This window comes from Apis cerana, linkage group LG7, assembly GCF_029169275.1.
Source record: "Apis cerana isolate GH-2021 linkage group LG7, AcerK_1.0, whole genome shotgun sequence".
NCBI classification, from domain to species: Eukaryota; Metazoa; Arthropoda; class Insecta; order Hymenoptera; family Apidae; genus Apis; species Apis cerana.
Genome location: NC_083858.1, coordinates 1704147 through 1724117, shown reverse-complemented (window position 1 = coordinate 1724117; position 19971 = coordinate 1704147). Strand labels below are relative to the sequence as shown.

Sequence of the window (19971 nt, the reverse complement as noted above, 5' to 3'; positions counted from 1 at the left end):
TCTTAGTCAGAAGAGTTTAGTTCATGGAACGGGATCAAAAGATTTTTACCGATGCATTTCTCCTTTTAGTTTTACCAAAAATATAAACAATTAATATATTAACGTCCTCCCTTCGATCGATCAACCTTTCAATTGTGACGTAAACTGTAAATATTATCGTCTATAAATATACACGTATACAGTAGATATAGTGATATTTTCATGAATCAATCTTCACTTTTAATTGAAAGGGCAATAAATCTAAAGCAAATTGAATCCGAGACGGGAATGATAGTCGTTGAATTAAACCATTAAATGAAATTTCCTTCGATTGATGGTTAACGAGAAGTCGCCGTTTGGTATTTCAATTAACGAGGATTGAACACGGATAATCATTACGTTTCTAATGCGTTGATTTCGCTGGACGAGGCTTCGTGTGAAGGTGCGTGTCGATACACGGTGTATGACATAAATATGCATTACACGCTGCGTTTAGCGAGCGTTACTAATAAGCACTTAATTATGAACGAAAATAATAAGCACGACCGCTTCAATCTCGAAACACACTTTCCTCGTCGTCCTGTCCATCCGGTTCAACGACTCCTCCTGGAGAGCAATCGTTTTTTTCTTCTTCTTCTTTTCTTTTTTGTTGTTGTTGCACAAATTTATTTTGCGAAACGAAAATATTTTGGAAAGAAAAAAGGGATAACATGTTTCGAACAAATTTTTTCGCTTTGATTCGAGTAATTGATTAAAATTAATTTATGGTAATATCGGTTCGATGATTCGATCGATAATTTTGGAAAGAAGTTAAAATATTTAATATTTGGCTGGTTTATATTTCTTCGAAATGGCTTCACCGTGAAATAAATTCGATATCAGTTACGTTAATTTTCCGCTCCGTTATTTAGTGGAGAAATTTTATCGATTTTTGGAAAGGAACAATTGCGCGTGAAGAAATAACGCTTCGAGATAACGCTCTTCCACTCGTAGAATATACGATTCTCCGTAATTCTCGCTTAACCAAGAATAATTAGATCCCGAACCGTGGCAGCATTCCGAAAAAAACGGGTGGTCGAGGTGAAAAATTCTTCGTAGTCGGGGGTTATGTAACATAATGATCTGGTAATCGGCCTCATGAATTCACAAACGGCCGCAAATCTCCTCTACGTGACGAATTCCGCGAGCACCGGGTTTTGTTTGGTCGACGCGTACCGCGTTAAGCTGGCATTAGGCGGACAGCTCGACGGCTGTCATTGGCGCAGCTTGTGTTCCCTGTGCGGTATTTAAGAGGAATCCACCGATAACGAAACTTTTTTCCGTGTTTTCCTTTTTTTTCTCTTTTTCTTTCCTGTTGGATTTTTTCCCCCCTTTGATTTGAAAATTTTTTGCCAAAGATTAATCTTGAATCTTGAACGAAATTTACTTGTTTCGAATCCATGACATATTCCTCCCTTCCTTCTCTTTGTTACGTTCAACGCATGTATCTCATATAAAAAGATAAAGGATGTCTTTCTCAATCAATATAAAAGTATACGTTTAACAATGGAATTGAAATACACGATCTAACCGATCTAACCTTATTCGACAACAACACGGATCATGGTGAACGTCCAATTAAAACGTTAAAAAGTAAAAATCCGAAAAATCGGTCATTAATTACAGAGGGGGAAAAAAAGAGAAAAACTTTTCCAACTTGCGAAGCTAAACGCTCTCTAAAAGTGGCGTAATCGTTCTTAAACGAGCGTGTAATAACGCTAAAAGAAGAGGGGAGGAGGAGGGAAATGAAATTACAGGGGGAGGGGAGGAAGAGTAGCCGATCGAGCAGAGTTTACACGGTGCATGAACAGCGGAGGGGTAGCAAACGCTTCGCCGGCAATTAACCGGATCTCCCTCTCTTATTTCCTCTTCCTTTTCGCGTTTTGGTCGCGTGACTTTCCGCTCGAGGCGAACCCCCTCCTCCGAAACAGCAATAAGAGTTTCCTCACCCGTGAGAATCCCCCCTTCCTCGTCCTCTTTTCTCCTCGCTCTACCGTGAAATTCGGCCGTTTCTCCTCCACCGGACGAAAATCCACCCCCTCGATTTTTCCCTCTCTTCTTCTCCTCGTGTAATTCCATTTGTATACGATCTCGTTCCCCCAACTGTTTCCCAATTAACGAACCGAAACGATCGAGATAAATTGGTGTATTTTTGCCGGGCCAGGTTTTATCGCGTAAAAAAGATCGGCTTTGTTTGCTCGTTTCGTCGGGAACGAGGTGAAAAGAGGCGCGAGAGATCGGTTCATTGAATCTGCCGAGGGTGAGGGTTTTTGCTCCTCCGGAGAGAGCAACAGGTATCGAGGCGGTTTTCACGGGATCGAACGTGAAGAGTATTTCGGGAGCGAGGATTTTCGTTTACCCGTGGGGAGATGATGTATCGGTGTTCCGTTTAAAAAGAAAATGGATGAAAAATGCATGGTATCTCTCTGACAGGGTTGAGAAAACAATCGAACGACGTGGACAGTTTACAAATTATACGTACCTTTACGCGGTTTAACTAGATTAGATTGGAAAAACCAAAATTCTCGAGCACTTTCTCATCAACCCCAAGTTGATCGAAGCAAATCGAAATCCGAAATATCGTCTGAAAACATCCCGTCCATCCGTGTCGCCCGAAGGTAGAACTTTTCCAAGTGGTCGAGCCAACCACGAGGCGACCCGAACGTCCACGTCCGTGCGGAATCGTTTGGAAAACTCGGTGCAAGAAGCGGCGTGCAAGAAGAGGGTCGGTAGGAACGATCGGAGGGAGGCGGTGACCAATAAGGTCGGCGGAGAGCGGATAAGAGTCCCAGAGTCGGAGAGCGATGGACCGCCTCCCGGGCCCATTCCACGGGCCCGCCAATAGCTTTGCTCTCTCCTTTTAATATGCGAACACTCGCCGCCGTTCGATCCCCGTTCTCCTAATGAAAAAAGTCTATCTATCGGATAGGTGTTAGATTCTTAGTCACCGTCGCTGGACACTTCCCCCCGCCCTCCTCCTCCTCCTCTTCTTCTCCCCCGACCGTCCGTTACGTGTCGTCTGTTCCTCTTCTTTCTCTCTCAGCCTTGCCTCCCTTCTTTTCCGATCGCTGGATGCTGGTGGCGCGGGGTGCGTCGAGGTTAATCGAGCCTCGGACCCAATGGAATGAAGATACGTTTCGATTTTTCTTTTAACGATTTTAACGTTGCGTTCCCAGAACGGTTGGAATGTTTGTTGTGTTAAAATTTCCGCCCTAATTCGTTCCAAGGATAGCGGACGATTAACTTTTCGCGCAAGTCCCGAGGAAGCTTCTGCTGATGAACCATTTTCGTATCGTCTTTGTAACAATCGGACAGTTTTATTGTTACCCCGTGGAATATCTTTCCAAATAGGATTCTTCGATTGTTCCCTCTTTTCTGCCGCTTTGCGTTTCACCAAATCGTGTTTAATAAAGCGTAGTACACCAGAGAGACCACCTCTGTCCAAAGTGCACGGCTGTAGATGCGAGGCGAGCGTTGGAGGCAGCACACGTGGACGTAGAGGAATGGCGAACGTAAATGTACGAGGACGATCGCGGACAACGTGGGGAAAAAGGGGGAGGAACGGAGGGGACAAGGGGGTCAAAGTCGTGAGCACGGTGTCGGGCTGGAAAAATGCAAAAAGGCGCCACTGTAACCTGAACGGAGCCCTCCGTATCACGTGACTATTCCTCTTCCCCTCCTGTTTTTGTTCCACCCATTATTTCGATTATTCTTCGCGCCATTTCTTTCTTTAACCTTCGTTATTTCTTTTATTTCTCCAACGCGTATTTCAATAACGAAAACTTGAAATCTCAAGTTAAAGAGAATTAAAATGTCGGATTTCAAATATTCGAGGATCGTAATAAATGAAGGAGAAGTTGAGAACTGTCGAAGAAACGTGTAAAATAAATAGTTAATAAATAGAATTCTAGGGTAAGAAAGCTCTGTTACACGTTGCCTCGTTAAGAGCCTGATGACCTATTGATACTAGCTCGGTTGCTACTTTTTCTCTTTTTGCCCGCCACGATGCCCGGATTAGCCGCTAATATATTGTAACCTCGTGTCGCTAACGGATTCTTGGATTAACAAGGGGCTTTTTGTCAATTAAGATCCCTTCGATAAGATTCTACGTCGAACACCTATCTGTTTCAACAATCTAACATGGAACATATATCCCTACCATCAACTCGAAGCGTTCAACTCATCTTGTACATATTCCAAATAATTTCTAGGCTGTGTCAAAAATCTAAGAAACAATTTCCGTCTTTCTTCCAAGTTTTACTCCGTTAACTCCCACGCTACATTACCTGTGGACAGGTAAAAATTGATACGTTGTACGTGCATTTTCCATGCACCAAGAAATGAACGAATGTATAATATTATACTCTTCATAAATATACAATAATATATTCGATGTACAATTAACATTCGTAATCTTATGTGATTCAAAAGTACGGATAAAATAATAATACAACTCAATCCTTTGTAGATTTGAGACAACCTTTTTATCGACAATAATATTTTCCAAATCGATCTTAACCAAAAGGAAGAAACAAGGTCCATCATCATTCTCCAAATTTTTAATCGATCTATCCGCCGATATCGATCGATCGGGGACAGGAATCCGCGAACGGATGCGTTGCTATTCGCCGCGTGTTGAGATCAATCGCATACGCGTGTAACGATGCATCTCATTAACGCAACGCGATACGAAGGGGAGAAGGGAACCGGTCGAGGAAGGGTTATCAAGACATTATTACGATCCTTGTGCGCAGGATAATGGCCGATCAGGCAACGTTCCCGGATTAACGAACCTATAACGTGGCTTCGTATTATATTCTCCTTTTTTTGCGTGCTTACTCGGATTGGCCGAGATTCGCGCGTTTGCGAGATCGTTAAGATGCTGGACGGGTGTTTTTGCGCGATTTTCTAAAATGGAATAAAAAGGAAGTGGGTGAAGAAAGAGAATGTATTTATCGATAATTTTTCAAGAGTTTGTTTATTTGTATAATAAATAAATTCAGCTTTAAGAAATAGTATGAGCTTCACTCTGATTTAACTCAGATTTGTAGAGTGTTATTCGTTTGAATTTTATTGGATCGGTGCGGTCATCGAAGATGAAACTTTTCTAAAATGAAATAAGAAGAAAGACACGTGGATTAGAAAAGAGAAATTCTAATATAGGAATAATAAAGCAGAAATGAAACTGGTGCGAAAAGGTGGAAGGGTTGAAGTGGCGATATTTCCTCGTTTCTAGCGCGCGAGCCATCCAGCGCGTTACCTCTTTCCGATGATTTAGTATCCAGATAAAGGAGATAAAAATCGGGATAGGTGCTCCATTCCCACGGCGTTCGCGGCTACAAATTATCGAATGCTCCAAGATCCGAGAAATACAGAGATTTGTGATCTGACTGCAAAATCTACACGTGCGCGGTCCCCCTCTGAATCACTAGGCCTATAGACACTTTCACCGTGTTCCACGATCGATATCCAAAATGTCGTAGCCAACAACTTCCAACACGTTCACCAAACGTTGGGTCATAAATTATTAAAATAAAAAACGACATCTCTGAGATCACACAACATTAACCATTTAGAGAAAGTTAATTCTTTCTTTGATTTTTCCCAAAAAATAAATCGACAACCTCTTGTACCTTTTTTAATTTCTCAAAAATTCTTAAACAATCCCAGAAGAAACCAACGAATCTCAAACGAGATCTACGATATTCCCAAAACCCCTTCCAGCGTGGAAAGAGTTGGATATCCAAGGGACGCCTAGCATGCCACCATAAATATATTAAATCGACGTAATACCGCGTTCATCGTGCACTCCATAAGTCTCCTATCATCTCTCCTCGTCTCGTCGACTTCTCGGGAAAAAGAAAGAAAAAGGAGAAGAAGAAGAAAGGAGAGCAGAGAAAAAGAGGTTGAAAGCGGGCAAACACACGCGGAGAGTATAGAAGGAAAAAAAAGGGGGTAGGGAAGGGGAACGGCGAAGGAATATGGGGCCTTCTCGTTGTACCCGGATACACTGCGGGCCCTACACCACCCCCACCCCGACTCTCCGTTACTCCGGCGCGGTGGTGGGGGGCAGATGCTGGCTGTAGCTCGGCGTAACGCTCGCCGGGGCAAAGAAAGAGAAAAAGAAGAAGGGGACAGAGGGAGGGGGTAGAGGAAGGGGAACTCGGTTTTTCGCTCAGGGTCAGAGGCGTACATCACCCGAGTGCTCGCGCGCGCGCGCGCGCTCATGCTGCTGTAATAGACTGACGATAGGATTTCTATGTGTACCGCCAACCTCCAATGGGAGTATAATTTTCTATCCCGTGGTTAATACCGATCGCGCTCGATCGAGGGAACAAGAGCGACGGGTAACGAGATGTCAGTAAGGGATTTATACGATAATTCTTTGTATCGCATATCTCTTTCTTTCGATTTCTTATACATTATTTATCGTGGTTTTATTTATTTTTTTTATTTTCTTCGAAAAAACTCGAAGCGATACACCTCTTATAACTATAATTATAAAGACAATATGAAAAAATCAAAAGAGTTTCTAAAAAGTTAGAACTTTATTTTTCTGAGAATAGAAAATTTTGAATAGTTTCTCTAATTTTTTTTCCGTGTTCATATAAATAATTACAAGAAGAAATTAAAATGAAACAAAATGACACGCAAAAAGTTTTCGTTTTCTTGATTAGAAAATGTGAAAATAGTCTAAACTTTTTAAATCTTGTTTAAAAATTGGCTAACAATTTAAAAATTGTTGAAGAAAAAATCCATCTGAATTATTTCACTTAATTATATCGTTTATAATTACCATCGTTCTTGAATTGTATATCATTTTATTTTATTTACAAATATATAAAACTGTGATAATTTTTATTTTATTTACAAAATGTCATATATATTGGAATATAGAAATTAGTGTACAAAAATATTAGTTGAGATTTGTAAAACTTTAAGAGACTTGTGTAAAATCATTGATTGATCAAGATTTTAAAAATAAACAAAGATTTATTTTTAATATCTGGATATTTATTTAATTTTCTACTAGTTTACTAACAAAAGCTTATATCTTTGTCCATTAAATACATTTATTCCTTTTACAAAATTTATTAAATAATATTAAATAATTAAAAAAATGTGTACGATACTTAACTACGTGTAATCGTGCATATGTGAGAAGCATTTATTCGTGCATTTCGTTTCCTGTAATTCGGCTTGTAATTCTAAGTCTTCCCTTAAGAACGAGAAGAAAAAATAATTATACTCACTCAATGCCAATCGGTCTCTTCCCATTTCCAAGATAAGATAAATCGTTTATCGCGATAAAGAAGGATTAATAAATCGAAATCCATATTTATCCACCGGTCTCGACCACGTGGTCATATTATAGAGAGCAGAATGCTCGCGTGAATATTGCATGAGGAATAACCCTCTCTGCTCGCGCTTACTGTTACACGATACGCTCTAGATTTGGGGAAGTTGGATAGGCGACGACCAATTTTGTAACGTGCCCGTGTCGCGTTTGGTAATCCGGAAGTGATTACACTACGGCGTATCGGCGACGCGACATTTATTCGCTACGTACGTGGAATATTCGATCGTTTGGAACGGCAGATGGACCTCGGTGAACGACAACGTTCCCCAACAACGAAGGTCGTACGAGGAACAGGAGTTTTTCGCGTCACTTTTTGCGCAACGAGTCGAACCTCCATCGTCATTGGATCGGCAATGGCCGATTGCCACGTGGTGCCTTGCTGTTTTCATCTTCATTTTTCTTCCTTTCTTAATCTTTTGCTCTTCGATTTTTTCTCTTTCGCGTGAAGATAATATTAATATCTAATCGTTGTATCTATCAAATGGATCGGTGGAAGAACGAGGTAAATGTAAGAAATGACAGATAAGATTTGTGTCCAGGGAATTATTTATTATGAATTATTACGAGCATAGATATACTTGGATCCATAAATGATGATGATACATTTTTTCGTTCGTAATTTTTCCTTTCTTCCTTCTTCCTAATTTTGTTAGAATTTTAATAAATTTTCCAGAATTCGAGATCATCGATCATTCGATCATCCATTTTTCATATTCGTTAATAATAATAATAATATATAATTTCGTTTACGAGGAATTCTCCGTACTATCGTAACGATGAATGCAAATAACTGTACCGATAATTACACGTTATTCTAAATGCTTATATCTTTACAGATCCGACGAGGATGATCCCAGTGGGTGTAAATATAGAAGGTTGGAGAACGAGAATGTACAGGACAAAGAAAGATTTGCGAGGTGAGTGTCAGGCTCGACTTGCATGCTCTTCGTCTTACGATAATAAATGAGAGGAGTCGGTGAATGGGTTGAACATTTTCTTTCATTCTTTTTTTCCTATCAGAAATATGCGTTCTATTCCTAGATTTTTATCTATTGGGAATAGACATTTAATATCGGGGAGATTGTTCGGTCAGAAATGTCTGGCTTTCGACGGAAGAATCGTTCGTTGTACGATTTTAAAGCGGTTAACAAAAGTTTTCGGATATCATCGGAGAAGAATATTAAATTATGTTAAATTATAGAGGGGAAAAGGAAATTGGTATGTAAAATGGAAGGTAATTATTTTTACACGTGTTGGAATATCGGTATCTCGATCGTTATCATCATTTTCCAACTTTTCTTCCAAAGGAGAAACATTGTGAGATTTAATTTTCCCGCCTTTTTCTCTTAAACCAATCGTGATAAATCGACAATCGACGACATGCCGCGATGATAAATATAATTTTATTTTTTTATCTTGAGAAAAATTAATGAAACGTATACATCAATAACAGTGTTAAAAATTAGCATCTAAATTATGCATATAAGATGGGAAATTTATGATAGGAGATTTATGTTGATTAGACATTATTTTTTTTTTTTATTGCCTTCGATAATAATACGTTCAAGAAATCTTAGATCTCATTTTTCTGCAATCTCCTTTCGCATCTCGAATCTTTTATATCACCGATTTATTCCCTATAGATAACGATATCTAAAATGTTCCTCGAAAGATCGTTACTGTTATTTTTATCTATAATATAAATATTTTCTCCCGTTACAGATCTCTTTGTCGTACGTATCTCTTTTTTCAAAAACATTTATCTTTGTCTATTACTACATTTTACAAACGAATAAAAGACGCGATACGCTTAATATCATTTCTCACAATTTCTACGCTTCTACATTTCCAAAACCTATTATTATTATCAATCGAGAAAATGTGAGAATTCAGAGTGAATGAACGGGACGGTAGAAAATACAGAGGAATCGTTGGAACGCAATTAGCATACGTTGTTTGGAAAGATCAAAACAAGTGGAGTAATGGAAAACTGCTTGTCCTCCTCTATGTTCGACAACGAATTTAACTTCGGTTTGACGAATGTGAAAGAAAGACAGGGATAAAGAGATAGCGAGGAGAGGCTTGCTCCTCCCTCCCCGGCGCGGAGGACGTGATTGTTAATTCGTCTCACGAAATCGTGGGCCAATATGTTCCACCGGTACACCCTGTACATGGCCGGCCAAGTACGAAGATACATACATACCTACATGATACCCGCCAATGTGAGTCGATAGCGGAATGGGAAGCCCTCCAGGCTGCTCCAGCGTGGGAACACGGGGCCCACTTGTACGCGCGCAAAGTCCCATCCGCGGCGAAGACACCGATCTCGCGACACGTCGACGCGATATCCTTCGAAGTAATATATCAACGTTTCGTTCGGAAACGAAGCTTTCCTCCGACGAATAAATGAACCAGGTTGGATGAGATTTTCTTGGAAATATTTTGTAGCAGAAAATTAGGCGTAGATGGAATTTTTGATAATTTTTTGGAACGACAACTCGACTTCTTCGAGAAGAAGTAGCTTGAAAGAAGACGTAATCCCATCTCGAAAGAACTCGAATGCAACATCCAATCCAAAGGTATACTCTGTGGACAAGAGAGAGAGAGGGGGGGAGGCAAAGGTGGAATTTGCTTTGTATTTTGCATTCGCCCCGGCTCGAGGGGAAACTAGAGGGAGTAGTGATTGCAGGTATGGCCACTGGTGCGCGTTTCATGGAAAAGTTGTGGCTGCGATGTCGCTCTCGAGCACCTCACTTTCAACTTAATAACGCAATTACCGCCTCCCGCCGCAAGCCAACCCTCTTATACTCGTTCCACCATTTTCTTCCTTTCCACCGCTGTTTCTCTCGCTGTTTTCGGCGCGGGATAAACCGCCGGTGTAATTTCTCTCTCTCTGTTTAAACGGATGCTTCGATAAATTTTTAAAATTCGGGGAATTTGCGAGTTTAAATTGGTAAGATTAGATTCTGATCCTGTTGCGAAATGAAACGGAGGTTGAAGAGGATATTTCCAGAGAGGAAAGATAATTTTATGTGGGATAAATTGAAAGACTGATTCTAAGGTTTTTAGTTTTTTCTTCCTTTCTTTTTTTTCTTTTTTTCTTTTTTTCTAATTGTTCGATCGAGAAAGAAGTGCGGTGGTCATGGAAAGAGAGACGGAGAACAATTCGAGATGCAATTTTATTGGAAGCCATAAACGCGATAAGATGTTTCATTGCGCGTGGGGATAATAGAGAAATATTATTTGAACGAGAAAAAAAAATCAGGATTTACCGATGGAAATGATTTTCAAGCTGGTTACAGTCATTAAATCCTTACGGTCTTCCATTATCTATAATGTCAGGCCTGGTCTTGCCAAGCATAATGGAATTATAAGACGTACGGTTAATGGTGTTCAATGACAAAATGAATAAAGAGAAGAGCGTATTTGAAAAATAGCAAAGAAGAATTTCAAAATCGTCGTTTATCCTCTGTTTATCCTCTGTAACCTGTAGTTATATAAGAGAAATATCCTTTTTTTTTTCTTCTCCTTTTTACAAATTATCTTCGAGATAAATTTAATAATATTAATAGAAATATATATAACTGGACATACAATTATCCAGGGAAGGATAGGAAGCAAGAAGTTGAATCAATCAGCACAGATATATATATATACATATACGATACCATGTGATGATTAATTATTTATGATAATTTTCAACGTATTGCATTTAGAAAAAAGAAAAGATTGCCTCTTCCACCACGTTGGAACGTTGTAAAATGTGTACATCGTATAGGGTCAAAGTAGAACTATTGAAACGATCAATTGGTCAAGTTACGGTTGCACGGCAGTAAACTTGGAGGTGGGAGTAAATTTATCGTTCGACTCTCGCCGAGATTATAACATCTTCGTTCGAAAATGATTTAAACGGCACTCAACGAATCGCATATTCGACGCGAAATTGCCTATTCCGACATTCTATTATTTTATGAGCCTGTTTATGACATAGTACACAGAACGCAGGCGCGATTGGTGACACTTTTATTAACCGATGGTAATGTGCCAAGGTTCTTGATCAATTTTCTTAAGTTGTTTTCGTATTGAAAGTGGATTTTTTTTATTAGACATTTCTTTCCAATATTAAAAAAATATTACTCTTCTCGCCGGGAAACATCATTGTTACATCTCCAATGTCTCTCAACTTTCAATATATATATATATATATATTCGATTTTAAAAAGATCCATCTATTAATCAGACAATAAAAGTATTCATTAATAAACATCCTTACTGATCCACGCCTCAAACCATATACTTTTTCAAATTCTAAGCTATCCGTTACACGAGCGAAACAATCATCATTTTCGCTCTGAATAGCCAATGCATTATCGTCGCGACGCAATCTATTTCCACGGAGATAAGAAAGAAAGGGAAAAATCGATCGATAATTTCCGAGCATCCGGGACATCCATTAGCGTCGGGAATATTAAGATTTGGCATAAATCAATCGATGCCCACTGCTCGTTAGCATACGTCCACGGCTCGAATATATTCGATAACGAATAGGATCGCATTAAACGCTCCTCAGTCGATTCATAATTCATTGTTCGAACGGAGGGAGGAATATATATATATATACAGGTTCTAAGTTCTATCGACACTCGTATGTACACCGTGGATCGTTAGACGAATCCATAATTCACGGTGCGGACATTGTCATTTATAGGATTGCCTCGTATCGACGACGATGACGACTCGGCCGAGATCTCCTTTTCCTATCTACGTGCGATCCACGTGTACGTACCCTCGCGTGTGTCGAGGAACTCGTTTTTTCCCCCCTTAGAACGATTTTATGTGTGCGGTACGTGCATTTCAGTGCCGACTTTGTATCATCGCAATGCAGAAATCGATGCACGGGGTGGCCGTTTACTTTCCTACTCCTGGCCGGACGAATATCTCGTGAAAACGAAAGTGTCCGAGGGACGATTAACGTGGTAATTGTATCTCGTGCGAATTCTAGAGAAGGAATCTCGATCCTCAACAACTTCGTACGAGATACACGTTAAAGCCTGTTTATCGACTTGAATTGTTCCTACGTTTGACTCTCGAGGAAAGGAGAGGGAAAAGGAAGGAAAGAAATCTCGGAGCACCCTGTATAGCGCTCGCTGGACCCACGGAGCGAGCGGGCAACTTCGGAACGTCTGACCCTTGACCCAGGAGGTTCTCTCCGTCCTGCTCTCGTTGGATCGCGTTCCTCTCCCCCTTTCCCCTCCCCGCCACTCTTCTACATACCCCGCTTTATACTTGCGCTTTAAGGCGCCCTGGCCTCTTTTAAATAGCGGCCCCGAACGGGAGAGAGAGGACTTGCAAGGTAACGGTGGACCATCGAGAGGCATACGACGATTTTTTGGGGAACAGAGAGTTGGTATAAATTGGAATTTCTTTCTGAAATTTAAAGGGACGAAGGGAAAAAGCAAAATTATGGATATAAAAGTTGAGAAATATGATGACGTGTTTCTAATCGTCCTCTCTTAATTCCGATTTCGATCGGCTCAAGTTTTATCTTCCGTTAATTATCCTGTGGTTTTACTCGACTCGAAACAGGCCTTTCCACGCGAGGCAAAGTGGAGAACACGATTTTTCCCACACGGGGTCGCGGCGGTGTTTGAGACGGGGTGGACGTCCTAGACGCGGAACTTAACAAGAGGTCAATGCTCACGAACACATCAGTCTCGCGTCAACTACGCCAATATTTTACCTCAGAGTCCAAAAGCAGAGTCTGAAAGCAAACTAGTCCATTGAAAAAAAAAGAACTCGATGACAGTGATAACAATAAAACTATAACGAACTTATTTTCCTCGAAATTATGGAATATCTTCAATAGTGAAAGAGATCTTAAACGCAGGAATACGCGAGACGAAGGAATGAAAATGAATGTGACAAGTAGAGAAACAAGTGTTATAAATTATGTACAATTTTTTAATTTGAATTTGAACTCGAAATAAAAAAATTTAGTAAAGAAAAATGAATTAGGAGGATAAAATATATGATATACAATATTCGGTTTCTTTTGAAGTAAAATCAACTAAATATTAACTCCAATCGCAATTGGATACAGGAAAAAGGAAGAATACGGGATGGAAAATGATCGCATCTTGAAATAAGCACGAGATAATAGTTCCTGATGGACCTGAAACGAGATGGAGGCTCTTATCTCGGTAGTAAACGGAAAGGGAAGTTCTGCAGCCCCCAAGAAAGAAACACACCCGGATACAACCAGAAGATCTAGAAAATAAACGAGTTTCATTCATCCATTTCAGATATACCTTGTATATTTAAGACTGGATGTGTTTCAAATTCCTTTATACAATTTTTAATTACCTTAAATATCCATAGATTTCGAATTTGATCGAAAATTTTCCCAAGTTTCAAGCTTTTTATCATCACTCCTTTCCATTCTTCGAAATAAGAATAATCGTATTAATTGTACTTCTCTGGACTTTCTACGGTTATTCAACGCCCGTCCTAATCAAAGAAGGGATCATTCAACAAAAATTTATTATCGAGATAGCATTTCACTCTGATCTCACGCGCGTTTTTCTTAGATTCGTGACATACGTTCGAGCGAAAATTATCAGGAATTAAATGCCATTAAATTTACAATTGCTGGCCGACAATTACCGTGGAAAGCTGGGAAGGAAGACGCGCGCGCCGGTTATCCTTTGGTGGCGGTAATAACAGGGGAGGTCTGAAATTGTGGTTTCACCCGATACCACTTTTTTCTCGATAGCTGGATCGTGTCAGGATTTTGATTGATCAGAAACACGCTTATCAGTAGTTCGTCCCATTCGTGGATAGCAGTTTTCCTGCTGCGTTTCATATATGTACGTGTCATTATTTTGGAAAAAGTTTGTCATCCTACGTTTAACGGTTAAGGATAAATAAATAGTTGCCTTTGGTATTTTAATATACACGCGTTTTTATCGATTGGTAGTTTTTCGAATTCATAATTCAGAAGGTGGATCGTTGTTAACGAGTAGATGTTCTTCAAAATTTTTTGATAAAAGATTTGGTAAGTTCGAGTTTAAATAGTTTTCTTCAGTATTTTTTATATATTCTTTGAGATTCGTTTAATACGATTGGCAAGGATATGGTTTAATAGATAAATGTTTCTAATATTTAATTAATCAAAAGAGATTTTTACGAACTTTAAATGATTGATTTAAAACCTTGGTTCCTAAGATTTCGTTAATCTTTAATTTCGAAAACAAACCCTACGAATTATCCCTACAAATAAAGAATAGCAAATCAGACGTTTTTAATTCTTAAATCTCCAGATTCGTTTACGCACAGAATCACAGTCGGATGGGTATTACTTACAACATTCAGCCTCTTCGATTGTCCAATTCCGTGCGTTAAAATCGTCTAGCAGTTATCCACACGGTTCGCCGTCTATAAAAAAATAATAGCGGCATAAGACGTTGGTGTATTTCGTGTCTCTGAATTATGGAAATGAACAGCACGCACAAGATTGGCGCCGTGCACTTCCATAATCACGGTCAAGTTTCCTTTACCAAACGGATAAACGATCCCTCAAGGATCACACGTTAGGGATACCGGGGATAATATCCGTGTTTATAGACGGTTACGAGAACTGTTTGCTGATAAATATTTGTTTGAAACTGAATATTCGTTCCGTGAGATTCTTTTTAAATCGGAATACGTTATTTTTTAAAAACGGTAAAATGTTAATGCTCTATCGTTAAAAATATTTGGAACGGTTGTTAACGGTTTATTAAGCGATAATAATTGCGAAACGAACGAAACAGTTTTTATTGTTTCTTTTTTTTTAAATAAATTTGGATAAAGAAGCTTATAAATCGATGAGAAAAAATGAGATGTGGGAAGAGAAAGTCATTTATATCGCTTTTAGCGATCATTAATGATTTAATAATCGCGAAACGAACGAAACAATTTTTAAATCTCTTTTTTTATTCTTGCTTCTTTTTATTTTTTTAAATAAATTTAGGTAAAGAAGCTTATAAATCGATGAGAAAAAATCTTTTATATCATCGCTTTAGCGATCATTAATGATTTAATAATCGCGAAACGAACGAAACAATTTTTAAATCTCTTTTTTTATTCTTGCTTCTTTTTATTTTAAATAAATTTAAGAAGCTTATAAATCGATGAGAAAAAATGAGATGTGGGAAGAGAAAGTCATTTATATTATCGCTTTTAGCGATCATTAATAATGATTTTCAATGTATTTCGTTACTTATTCTCAGTCTGGTAAATATGAAATTCTTTCAACTATTTAGAATTACTTTGTTTCGATCAAATCGTCATCCTTTTAAAATTAATGTTGGCATTAATTCAAAATTGAAAAGGCACTTTTCCACGGAAAAAAGAATTTCATATCAAGATTCGTTGGCCAATAATCGACCTATAATTCATCGAACTATGCAATTACCTTGGTTTCGTCTTGCGACTTACTGCAGGGAGAATCATTGCGAAATTGAGCGGCGGCGGCGGAACAAAATGACCGCCTATATCACCGAATTGTCCGACATGGTGCCGACGTGTTCAGCCCTAGCCAGGAAACCGGACAAATTGACCATACTCAGGATGGCGGTCGCCCATATGAGAAACCTCAGAGGTGAGTACTTTCCTCTTAGTACTTTCTTTCTCCTCCACTCGAAGAAAATTCGAAACGAATCCTCGTTAATTTTCTACCAATTCTTTTTCAAATTTCCCTCCTTAAAGCTTAACTTACGATTGTTTCCAGTGGATTCTACTGGAATTTTATTAATTAACGGATTAAATAAGAGAGGAAAGACAATATATCGGAGGGATTTTACAGATTTGGAAATGATCGTTCGTTATTCCATGAGTTAATTACGAACAATTTCGATCCGATATTCTCCATCTCCGTATCGAAGGAATCGAATAAACTGTATTCGAGCGTAATTCAATCGGTGCGAGTCAAAGCGTAAAGATCGCGTTGCCAAAGTTATTTTGCTGCTCGTGACGGATAACTCAAACAACGGCGATGCTTAATCGTCACGTCCCGCATTGAACTAACTTTGTGCCTTATCGGACGGCCGGCGACTCGTTGAAAATGTATATTTCCATGTCAAAAACAATTCTGCACATGTAATTCTTTCGAAAACAATGGGTTGCGCTTTAACCTTTCGGTATTAAACAAAAATCTCTGCAATTATGTTTCCATCGTTAATTGTTGATAAAGTGTTGTCGATGATTGATGTAAAAAAAGTAAAAATTTGGTCAAAGATTCGTAACAATACGTTGTGCAATGTGAAAGGTGAAATAGAATCATGTGTTAAGTTATTAATCAAATACATTAGTTATTCCGAAAAATGATAAGAAATTGAATTTCAAATCGATTTTTATATTCCTCTATAGAAGCTGCTCGAACAATTTTTTTATCATTGATGAAGAAATCTATCTACACGATCGTATCCGTAAATAATATTCATGCTGTCTTATATAAAAATGACACGATTTTACGTCAGCAACTGCATCGTATTAAACTAATCCAGCCAACTGCTAACCTTGTAATTTACACTCTGAATCATTATTCAAAAATCCGGTCGTTAGCTTAGAACTCATTAAACTCATTTTCCCTGGGAAATGATAAAAAAATCGATCAAATCAAACCCTTCGAAATTTCTCGAGAATTGGAAAACTAAAAAAACCAACTCGCTATGTCATAATAATCCTTAAAAGAGGAACAATAACGTAACGTAAATTCTTTCTGCGTACAATACGACGCTGCTGCTCGTCTCTCCTATCACATCCTATCATCCCAAAGATCGACAACGTTCTTTCCACGTATGCACACGTATCGAAAAGGGGATGTCCACCCGGGGAGGCGCACCGCCGCTCTCTCCTGCCTCTTGGAGGATCCATCCGGCAGGATGGAGGAGTAGCGACACCGGAACGGTCGTAATTCACCGAAGGTTTCGTCGGGTCATATCGAATGCAGAAAGCGCGATATATGCTTCCGGTGCAAGAATGGGTGGAGTTGCCCCGTCGGCTGTCCCTTTAGCCCCGGCTCCCTTCCTCGTGCTGCGTGCACACACGCGGTCATACGGCCTCTCCTCACCCCCCTTCACCACCCTTCCTTCTCCTCCTCTCTTCTCTTCCTTCCTCTTAGGTGTGCCTACCTTTACGCCTCTCTTTCATCGTTCCACCGCGATGTTGGATATATGTGTGTGTGCGTGTGTGTCTGTATGTATATATATATATATATGTATCGGTGTGCGTGCCGTGATTCCAGCTAAGTATTGGTGGTGCGTCGCATTGTTTATAGCCACTTCTCCTCTTTCCCGACAACAGGGCCGCTGAATACAAATTGCTCGAACCGGAGAGCTTCTCTCCTGTTCTTGCTCGTCTCGGCCTCTCCTCCTCCTCCTTCTCCGCCGCTGTCTTTACCTGGAGAGGAGAGAGGAGAGAGGCGATCGCCTCCGGGATACGTCGCGCGCGTACACCCACCCTCGGCCGCGCGGTGCACCCGTGAGACGTGGGACAGACGCTTTTCCGTCGAGTTTTTCCCGCTCCTCTTATATTTTTCTTCTCTTCTCTCTTCTTTTTTCGAAGTAGTCGCTTCAAATTTTCCAGTTTCTTTTTTTCGTTTTTGAGTAGGTGAGCAGCGAATTGGTAATTAGTAGTTGTAGATGGTTTTACATTTTTCTTTCTTCTCTTTTCTCTTTCAAAGTAGTTACTGTGAAAAAAATTTTCGAATTTTTTAAACGTTCTTTTTATTTAAGCAAATGCGCAGCAAATTGATAGTTAGTAGTGGTATTTTCTTTTCTTTTTTAAAGTAGTTACTTCAATTAGAAATTTTCAAATTTTTTTTAAGTAAATGGGCAGCAAATCGATAATTAGTTGTAGATATTTTTCGCTGTTCTTCTTATATTTTTCTTTTCTTCTCTTTTCTTTTTCAAAGTAGCTACTTCAAAATTTTCGAATTTCTTTTCTTTTTAAGTAAATGAAGCAAATTGTAATAATATTGTAATAATAATTAATTAGTAATTAATTGGTAATTAATTAGTTATAGATACTTTTCTCTGTTCTTATACTTTTTTTTCTTTTCTTTTCTTTTTTCAAAATAGCTACTTCAAAATTTTGAAGGGTTCTTTTTATTTAAGTAAATGCGCAGCAAATTGATAGTTAGTAGTGGTATTTTCTTTTCTTTTTCAAAGTAGTTACTTCAATAGAAATTTTCAAATTTTTTAAAGGTTTTTTTTAAGTAAATGAGCAGCAAATTGGTAATTAATTAGTTATAGATACTTTTCTCTGTTCTTATACTTTTTTTTCTTTTCTTTTCTTTTTTCAAAATAGCTACTTCAAAATTTTGAAGGGTTCTTTTTATTTAAGTAAATGCACACCAAATTAATAGTTAATAGTGATATTTTCTTTTCTTTTTCGAAATAGTTACTCCAATAGACATTTTCGAATTTTTTAAGGATTCTTTTTTTAAGTAAATGCGCAGCAAATTGGTAATTAATAGTGGTAATTATATTTTTTCCTTTTCTTTTTCAAACTAGTTATTTCAACAGAAATTTTCGAATTTTTTAAGGATTCTTTTTATTCAGCAGTGGTATTTTCTTTTCTTCTTCAAAATAGTTTACTCCAATAGAAATTTTCAAATTTTATATAATAAGTTAGTAATGATAGACACTTTTCCCTGCTCTTCTTATATTTTTCTTTTCTTTTCTTTTCTTTTCTTTTCTTTTTCAAAATAGTTACTCCAAAGAAATTTTCGAATTTTTTAAATAAATGCGCAGCAAATTAGCAATTAGCAGTGATAGCTTTGGTGGCTGATTGATTAATTGAGCTGGTAAAATCTTTCTAATTGTACCCTCGTTGAAACTAAGAGTTTATGGGATTTTGATCGACGTTCGTTTGATGTGCTTGCGTCTATCCGCGGATATTAAGATACAATGATTGTTAAAATCGCGTTTCTTTTTCTTTTTTTTCTTTTTTTTTTTTGTAAGATAGAATTGACTCATACATCGAGGTAAATTTCTATTTCGAGATCATGTCTTTTTACGAGATAAAGGTGATTTTTGCTTTTGTAATATTACGTCATCTCATGAAAAATGTTTAATTTATAACTACATAAAACTATAATATAACTATTACGACCTAAAGCTATTTTCATAACTGATTACCAATATTATCGATGTAATATTACGTCTGTATAAGAGACTTAACCGATTGTTGTCGATGAAATACGCCTTTTTATAAACTACGATTGATTTACGTTCGCATAAAATTACGTTTCTTGATAAAATGTACCCGCTTACGCCTCTCCTAATCTATAATCGATTCATGTTAATGTGAAGTATTATAACCTCTTCCTAAAGTTGAAATTATATCTTTTCACAAGATAACAGAAAATTTAAACATGTAAATTACTGTCCAGTAGAAGACATTAGTTTCGAAGAAATAATTTTATAATAAGACAGAAGAGAGCAACGATTTGGGTTTCTCTGATTCTTCTTCGAGTTTCACTTTTTATAGCAAATGATTGGTTAATAAAAATTGTTTCCTTGAATCGATAGATCGAATCGATTTCCGGT

General features: G+C 38.3%; 1 protein-coding gene across 8 annotated transcripts in view; it reads left to right on the top strand.

The window, feature by feature from the left end:
• Positions 1 to 19971, top strand: part of LOC107993706 (aryl hydrocarbon receptor nuclear translocator homolog) — a 38140-nt gene that overhangs the window by 10749 nt on the left and 7420 nt on the right. For 4 of the 8 annotated variants that reach the window (XM_062077560.1, XM_028664753.2, XM_017050264.3 and 1 more), the window contains 2 exons: positions 8215 to 8295; positions 15862 to 16019. In XM_062077560.1, the coding sequence (XP_061933544.1) occupies positions 8215 to 8295; positions 15862 to 16019 (239 nt within the window). Of the gene's footprint in view, positions 1 to 7681; positions 7881 to 8214; positions 8296 to 15858; positions 16020 to 19971 lie in introns of those variants that run through there. The other 4 variants (XM_017050266.3, XM_017050263.3, XM_017050265.3 and 1 more) reach the window with 2 other exon arrangements.